The sequence below is a fragment of the Trichechus manatus genome, unplaced genomic scaffold, assembly GCF_000243295.1.
Source record: "Trichechus manatus latirostris isolate Lorelei unplaced genomic scaffold, TriManLat1.0 scaffold00176, whole genome shotgun sequence".
In the NCBI taxonomy this organism is placed as follows: Eukaryota; Metazoa; Chordata; class Mammalia; order Sirenia; family Trichechidae; genus Trichechus; species Trichechus manatus.
Window position 1 is genome coordinate 3,663,373 of NW_004444112.1, and position 8,899 is coordinate 3,672,271.

General features: G+C 46.7%; 1 protein-coding gene across 1 annotated transcript; it reads left to right on the forward strand.

Annotated features, from left to right (window-relative positions):
* The first annotated feature begins 2,427 nt into the window (after positions 1–2,427).
* On the forward strand, positions 2,428–8,044 carry LOC101346691 (zinc finger protein OZF-like). Its single transcript, XM_023741261.1, is given in 5 exon segments — positions 2,428–2,460; positions 5,140–5,269; positions 6,635–7,093; positions 7,096–8,015; positions 8,018–8,044. Coding segments are annotated over 5 exon segments (1,569 nt in total).
* Positions 8,045–8,899: the final 855 nt, after the last annotated feature.

The window sequence follows — 8,899 nt, forward strand, 5'->3', positions numbered from 1 at the left end:
ATATCAATGTATGTATAAATTTTTGTATGGGAAAAAAATTCTTGCAATGAGCAGACCAGATGAATAGCCAACTGGGCTAGAGGAATATTGTGAAAGTCCACCCACATAAGCCACCTAATCACCTGAATTTTCTACTTGAAACTTGTTTTTTTTAAATCCCCATATGGCTCATACCTCACCTCCTTCAAATCCCTGCACAATGGCCCTTTATGAAGGAGGCCTCCCTTACTGTGCTGAGTAATATTGCATCCTATCTCCCCACTTCTCAGCTTCCTCAAAATCTCTCGTTCTTTCCATTGTGATAACCACATCCTAACAAGCTATATAATTTAGTATTCTTTCACAGTTCCTCACTGTCTTCCTTGAATAGATAACATCTACGCTGAAAGGGGTCTTTGTTTTTCTTGTGCTCTAATGTCTCCCATGCATCTGCAACAGTGCCTCAAACAGAGTATTTGCTCAATTATTTTGTTAGAGCGGTGAATAAACATGTCACCTCACCTTTGTTGTTCTTTTTATGATTCTGGCTACTCTAAATGTTCCCTTTAACTCATCCTCCAAGCTGGACTGATCAATGTTTCATGAATGAAAATGAATCCCCTTTTGGAGATAAAATGTTTAGAATTAATAAGCTTCCAGAGTAGACACAAGCTCAGTTTACATGTCTCCTCAGACTTTAGAGCCTGCACAAACTTCTTGAAAGTCAACTTTTTCACCCTTCATTTATGTTTCCCTGGGCTATATCTGCAACTATCTTTAAATAATTACATAAACATTATCAATATCTTTCTGTAATTTGCATTTCATAACCCTTTTTCTGAACACAATATTAATTTTTCCTGCAGAACTCTTCCTGCAAACACAGGCAAAAGGATCATCTCTTCTTAGCAAGAAGATGAGACCATGGAATTCAGGTGCGTCTTTTCTACAATTACTCTGAAAACACTACAGCCACTATCACCTACAAAAATAACATTTGTTAAAGTGGTCTTTAAGATCGATGTCAGATGCCTGAAAGGAATTGAATATATCTTAGCACATGGAGTGTGAAATATTATTCCAATGAAACAGTGTTTCTCACTGGGTTGGACACATTCACTGCCTATACAGGCAGGAGAGATGTTTTCTGTGGGAACAAGAGGCAGAGTTTCGCCTTTGCCCACCTCCTTCAGGGGACACAACATTCCTCTTCTCTCTTCCCATCATGGCCCTGTCTGGAGCCTCTCTCTCCTGTCCTTAACCCAACATACTGAAACTCACAAAATGGACGCTTAGGATTCAGGTTAGTTGCATTTGAACAATAATAATATAATGTTTATTAGTTTCCAGCAAGCAGTGGATATATATTGTTTCTGAATGACTGTTTAGAATGATATGTGTATTGGAATTGGTAGGCTTTGGAGCATCTGAAATCATATTTTCAGTGCCTGGGTGCATTGTGAGCCTCAAGAATTCTGAAATGATGTCTCTAAACACTGATGATCAATTTCAGACAGAACTCCCCAGAAATTTGCCTACTGCCCTTAATAAGGAGGGAGGACCCTCTCCAGTTTTTGGAGATTTCTTGTTGTTAGGTGTCATCGAGTTGGTTCTGACTCATAGCGACCCTCTGTACAGCAGAAGGAAACGCTGCCCAATCCTGCGCCATCGTCACAACTCTTGTTATGCTTGAGCCCATTGTTGAAGCCACTGTGTCAATCCATCTCGTTGAGGGTCTTCCTCTTTTTCGCTGACCCTGTACTTTACCAAACATGATGTCCTTCTTTACAGACTGGGCCCTCCTGATAACAAGTCCAAAGTATGTGAGAAGGAAGTCTCGCCATCCTTGCTGCTAAGGAGCATTCTGGCTGTACTTCTTCCAAGACAGATTTGTTCTTTCTTCTGGCAGTCCATGGTATATTCAATATTCTTCGCCAACACCATAATTCAACTGCATCGATTCTTCTGCAGTCTTTCTTATTCATTGTCCAGCTTTCCCATGCATTTTGGATACTAGAGAAGCCATTTCCAAGCATCTTTCCCAGTGCCTAAGTAACCTTTGTTCCTAGAAGTTCAGGTGAACACACTAACTGGCTGCCCACGGTGGCGCAGGAACTACACTACCCTGACTACTCTGCGCCCACCGCATCCCTCAACCAATGAAAGCTGAGCTAATGATCATTTCCGCGCAAGCGCAGCTTGTTGGGGCGGAACTTTCGGTTTGTCTTGGGGCGGCCGTTTTAGTTATTGTAAGATGTATTCATTCATACAGAGTTTCGAAGCGTCGCATTGGCACGGAGGTCACGGGCCGGAGAAGTGCCGAGAGGAGGCTTTGTTCTCACCGCACACGGCGTGTGTGCGACTTGGCGCCGGCGCCGGCTGAGGAATAGTGAGCGCTAATCCCCGCCCGCCGCCCGCGGCGCCCGGCCCGCTCCGCCCATAGTCTCCATGGCAGCCGCCAAGCTGAGGGACCTGGCCCTGGCAAGTACTGTGTTCTTCAGGCCTCCCCGTCCTGACCTGTATCTCCCAATCCTCAAGCCCGAATGGGGCGCCTGCTCAGGTTCCTGCAGCACAGACCCTGCTCCTGCGCAAGGCGCTCGTGGTGGGGACCCCGTTTCCCGAGAACTTGTGTGATGAGGGGCGGGAGAGAGCCCCTGGCAGAGGTAAAGGCTGGAGGTGCAACTCAGCCAGGAGCAGCAGGGAAACCTGGGTTCCGACATGTGTCTACAGGGATCAGACAGTGTTAGGAATCGCACCTGGATGGCAGGCTGAGGAGCTGTGCGTTCATTCTGAGGACACTGGTAGCCATGGAGGGTTGTAGACGAGAGGGAGATGGTAAAAATGGTACTCAGAGGAAAAACAGACTGGAAAGAGGATGATAACAGTGAGGACCACAATAACGCAGTGATCGTGAGGTCACTTGGCTCCATCCGGGCTGGACAGGGCCACAGGGAGGTCTGAGACCTTGGTATGACATCTATGACATCTCCCACTTCCCACACTTTTTATTTAGGTGGAAGTGCTTATGGACCCTACACAATGGAGTGGAGGGTGTCACTAGTCTTGTCACTTGGTTTGTAGTGTCCTGGACTCTTCATCGGCCTCTGTTTTTAGCCTTTGAACATGGGGACCTCAAGCTTAGGGACTAAATTTATTTCAGGTGCTCCCTGGAGTGGTTCCTGTTGTTAGTAAGCAATGAAATGAGATCTGGAAGTTTGTCCCACGCATAGGTACCTGTATATGCAAATACTTGGAGGCGAGTCTGAGCTGGAAGTGTTCAGGAAATCTTAGGTCTCCATTGTTTTTCATTGGGAACAGAGTACAGGGGGGCAGGAGTTAGGCTTGAGAAGTTGAGTGTCTAATCTGGAGGTGATGGAAACGGTGGAAGGTTTGGTACAGGGAGGGAGGTTTCATCAGGCTGTCTGTGGCTGCAGTGTAGAGACCAGACTAAGGGTATGCAGGGTGTGGTAGGAAGACTAGGGAGGAGGCTACTGCATCTGTCCAAGTGTGTGTTGACATTGACTGCAATAGTGAGGTAGCCATGGAGATTGGCAGAATAGTTGGATTCTGGAGCTGTCTTTTACTGTGGTCTGCTTTGGTTTTCTGATTTTGTCCTTGAGAGATCAATGTAGGAGTCAGGATAACACCAGGGTTTTGAGTTTCAACATGAACTGAGAAGGAAACGACAGTAGTAGGAGTAATTTGGTGTAGGGTTGGTCTCAGGAGCTTTTTTTGATCATGTTATAAGTCTGAGATGTTTCAGAGAATAAATGAGTGAAAGCATGAAGTGGGCAGTTGGACAACAGATCCAGAATTCTGGGAAGAAGTTCAGGATGGAAACATCTTTGTGGGAGAAAGACCTGACAAGCTGATCCCATAAAGATTACAGCCTAGAAAACTCTATGAGGCAGTTTCACTCTGTCACAGGGGTCGCTATGAGCTGGAATTGACTCAGTGGTGCATAACAACACCCACAACAGTGTGTGTATCAGGAAGAAGCAGTATATCACATTAAGTAGAGGAATGTATGGTTGTAGTGGTAATGCTATAATAGCAGGCTAGTAAGGGGGAAGTTAGGGACCAAGAACTGGGTCTCCTGCTTGGGCCCAGGATTGAAAGTGTTGGGTGCCACAAACACAGATAAGGTAGAGAGGTGGCCATAGAAGACTATAGGAGTGAGAATGATCTGAAAGGTGACCAAGACTTCTGAGGGATGAGGGGACAGGAGATATACCTGAATACACAGGAGTAATAGAAGCAAGATGACAGTAATTTTGTGGTTGAAACTCATTCACTGCTCTGTGGGCTTACCAGGATTTTGTGGTGACCCTTGATGGTGTCTGAGATATTTTGGTCAGGTTGGTAGATTAGCTCAGGTACCCAAGTGGTCTCTGGGAGAGTCACTGGGCTTGGGGTGGGGGGGCCGCTGGGGCCTGGTTTTGCAGGAGGCTTAGGTGGAGAGAGGAAGGCTATGACTGGTGAGGGGGCAGCAATGTAGCACAAGTGGAGAAAGGATGAGGGGTTTCTGGTCTACTGAGGCAAGGAACTGACTGAGGCAGGGAGTCCTTCATGACAAAATTCAGGTCTGCCCTGGCAGTGGAGACTATCAGAGGTCTGGGGTATATATTGCTCCTTTGAATTTCCCAAGTTCTCTTTAATGCCACGTGATCAGTAACATGTGGGGAGGCCAGGGGAGTGCCTGTGGTGTGGGGCAGGGAGGGGGAGGAGGCTGGGGAGTGCAGAGTGGAAAAGAGTGTGGGACAAAGAGAGGTGTGCACATGGAGACTAGTGTGAACTGATGTCCCAGGACCCTGTGGGTGGGACTTGAGGGTGAAGGTAAGCCCATATTTGGTTGTGTCTGGTAGGCATGATCTGGGAGATCCAGGGAACTTCCTGACAAGAAGGTGCTCACATGGCCTGCGTGTCAGATCCAGAGCTTAGATCTCATCTGTCTGTCCACCTGCCTTTTGGTGCTGTGGGCTGACATAGAGATCAGTGGGACCATGAGGGGAGAGTGAGCATCAGTGACACCAGCATCTCATATATCCTCTGAGATGGGGGCTGGGGAGGAGGGTGAGCAGGGGATTGGTATATGGGGGAGAGGTGAAGTCATAGGAGACAAGCTAATAATGGAATGAACTGTTGTCCCCATCTTGGCAGGGCTGTGTCACCTTTGAGGACGTGGCCATTGACTTCTCCCAGGAGGAGTGGGGGCTCCTTGATGAAACTCAGAGGCTGCTGTTCTACGATGTGATGCTGGAGAACTTTGCAATCATAGCATCATTGGGGAAGGCAGTGAACCCATTCTAATGTCCTGAACTTGTCTCTGCCTTTTGTCTTTTCCGCAGAGACAGCTCTGTACTTCTACATCCAGACCACGGCCTCTGCTACCTTCTCTACTTTTTATGGTGTGTGTGCTGCAGGGCCCTGTTCTGAGCTGTGTGCACTGCCCTGAGCAGTGCACTCCCCGAGGCATCCCCATTACCTGCTGCCTGAGAGTGTGCAGGAAAAAGCCTGAGAGTGAGGAGTCTTCCATTCAGCCCAGTGGATCCCACCCTGCTTATCCTCTCCCTGACTGGGTGATATGTCTACATCCATACCACCTCTGTGCCCCAGCTTCTGCCCCCTTCCTCTACCTGACTTTTCCTCCTGCCTACCTGTGCCAGGAATTGCAGACATTGTCATGGTCACTACTGACATGGACTTGTTTTATCTTGTCATCTGTTATGTGATTACTTGCTCTGGGTCAGTGCTGGTGCTCCCGTCCTGCCTTTTGCTTAGGACTTGAATCATGCAGGTCTCATCATTGAGGACAAGGCGTGAGGGGATAGTCTGGTTGCTTCTCAGGGTGGACATGGCTAGGTGGTCTATAAGTGGCTTGACCCTGCTAGGCCGCAACTAGAGGAAGGCACAACAGCAAGGCTATGATCAGCTCATGCCAGAAACCTACCCTGTGTCCACCAGAGTTTATAAATACCACTGGCCACACCTTTTTTCTACATTTTCTTCTCCATACTTGGCACTTTACTGACTTATTTGAATGACTTCCAACCCTTGGCTGCCATCACTTTCCTGCCTCCACTTGTCACTAGTTCCTCCACAATGTTCTCTAACAGTAACCCAAGCACAATGTGTCAGAGATGTACTTGTATACTTAATAGTCTGTCAACACCATCTTCTCAATTCCAAGTGGTTTTTCCTGGGTCTGGATTACAACCAATCATTTGTACACCATGCACAGGTCACCAGGTGACATGGTCCTACTGAAGGCTGTTGACACAGAATTGACGTGAAAATCCTGCCTCTGCTCCCAGTCTTGCACCCTATCCTTCTGTCCTTTGTCTGCTGAGGCCTGCCCCATTCTGTGATAGATGACCTGTACTTCCAGGAGCTCTTGCTTCAACCTGTCCTCAGCTGCATCACCTCAGAATAGTCCTTTGGACTCTTTCTTTGATGTGTTTGACACACATTTTTTAAATTGTTTTGTAAATTTATCACAATTTTATCAAATTCCGTATTTTTCACCTGTATAATTCAGTGACACAAATTACGTTATGTTGTGCAACTATCACCAGTAATCATTGCTATGACGTACATTTTTATTGTGACTTCTATGTCCCAAAGATGGAAATATTAACCTCTCTCCTTTCAGGTTGTTTGCATGGAAGACAGGAGGAGGTGGAGACATCTTCTGGGCACAGTGTTTCTGTAGGAGTATCACAGGTCAGGACTTCACAGGCAGGTCCGTCCACCCAGAAGACTCACTCCTGTGAGAGGTGTGCTTCAGTCTTGAACAACATTTTGCATTTGGCTGAGCACAAAGCAGCAAACCCTGGGCAGAAACTGTACCTGTGTAGGGTGTATGTGAGAGCCTTCTGGCTCAGTGCCAGCCTTCCACAGCACCAGAAGCATCATAGTGGAGAGAAACCCTTCAGACAAGACGTGGACAGGAACTTGTTTGTGGAGGGCTGCAAATTCCAAGTATCGGGGCAGCCCTTTGCCTATGGGGAGGTTGGGAAGGACTCCCCTGTTTTCTCAGGTCTTTTCCAGCACCAGGCTATGGCCAACAGTGAGAAGCCACTAAGTGACCTCAAGTATGGGGACACTTTTCACAGTGGAGTCTTTACAAATGGAGTGAACGTGAGAAAGATTCCAGTCATAAACAGATGCCTGATCACCACCAAAGCATGTCCACTGGAAAGGGGCTTTGTGGGGTTAGCAAATGTGGGAAAGCCATCAGCTGCAAGTACAGACTTGTTCAGCATCAGGGAATTCACACCGTAGAAAGACAGTATGGAGAAAGACGGTATGAGTGTTGCGAATGTAGGAAATTTTTTAGCCATTAATCCTCCCTTAGTAGACACCTGAAAGTTCACACTGGAGGAAGGACTTATGAGTGTAGTGAATGTGGGAAATTCTTTACTCAAAAATATGGCCTTATTCAACACCAGAGAGTTCACACTGGAGAAAGGCCTTATGAGTGCAGTGAATGTGGGAAATCCTTTATTCAAAAACCTGGGCTCATTCAACACCAGAGAGGTTATACAGGAGCAAAGCCTTATGAGTGTGGGGAATGTGGGAAATCACTGAGCAATCGCTCCAGCCTCATTCTACATCGGAGAGTCCACACTGAAGAAAGGCCTTACAAGTGCAGCGAATGTGGGAAGTTCTTTAGGAAGAGCTCACAGCTTATTGTACACAAGAGAATTCACACTGGAGAAAGGCCTTATGAGTGTAGTGAATGTGGGAAATCCTTTAGCAGTAGCTCGTACCTTATACACAAGAGAATTCACAGTGGAGAAAGGCCTTATGAGTGCAGTGAATATGGGAATCTATTTAGGGATAGATCCCACCTTAGACCACACAAGAGAATTCATACTGGAGAAAGGCCTTATGATTGCCTTGAATGTGGGAAATACTATAGCCGAAGCTCAACCCTTACTCAACACCAGAGAATTCACACAGGAAAAAATCCTTATGAGTGTGGCATATGTGGGAAGTCATTTAAGGATCGCCGTAGCCACATTCAACATCAGACAGTTCACACTGGGGAAAGGCCTTATGAGTACAGTAATGTGGGAAATCCTTTAGTAGAAATTGCAGCCTTGCTAAACAGGAGAAAATGCACACTGCAGTAAGGCCTTGTGTGTGTATAGAATGTGAGAAATTCTTTAGCCAAAACACGTTTATTCAACACCAGTGAGATCATAGGAACAAGGCCTTCTGAGTATGGCGAATATGAGATATCCTTTAGCCACAGTTCCAGTCTCATTCAGTGCTGAAAATTTCATACCAGAATAAGGCAACATATGTGGGAACACCTTCAGCACAAGGTCTTTTCCCAACAAAGTCCACAGAGAGAGTAGGTGGTGTGGTAGCTCTTGCCATTCTAGAGAGGCTTTGAGAGGGAGTCGTCTGCCTGTGTTGTATATTAAAAATTTCCCCAGGCTCCTCCAAGAATTCTATCACTACCAGTTTCTATGGCAGAAGCCCTCTCACCTCTACCATCTTGCAGGTTTCTACCATGTGACTCAGTCACCTCAGAATGCTCAGGCAAGGCAGGCAACTGTTTTCTCCTGCTCCCTGGAGAAAATCACAGGCAGACTCAGCAATTACGGGGTTTTCATTCCCTTTTCTGACTAGATAGGGCATGGACAAGGAATCCTGGTGGCACAGTGGTTAAGCTCTTGGCTGCTAACCAAAAGGTTGGTGGTTTGAGCCCACCAGCTGCTCTGTGGGAGAAAGATTATGGCAGTCTGCATCCATAAAGATTACAGCCTTGGAAACCCTATGGGGTAATTCTACTCTGTTCTATATGTTCACTATGAGTTGGAATCGAATCAATGGCAGTGGGTTTGGTAGGGCATGGACCTGACCCAATTATGTCCAAGAGAATCGGTTTGGGTTCTGGTGGCAGTTA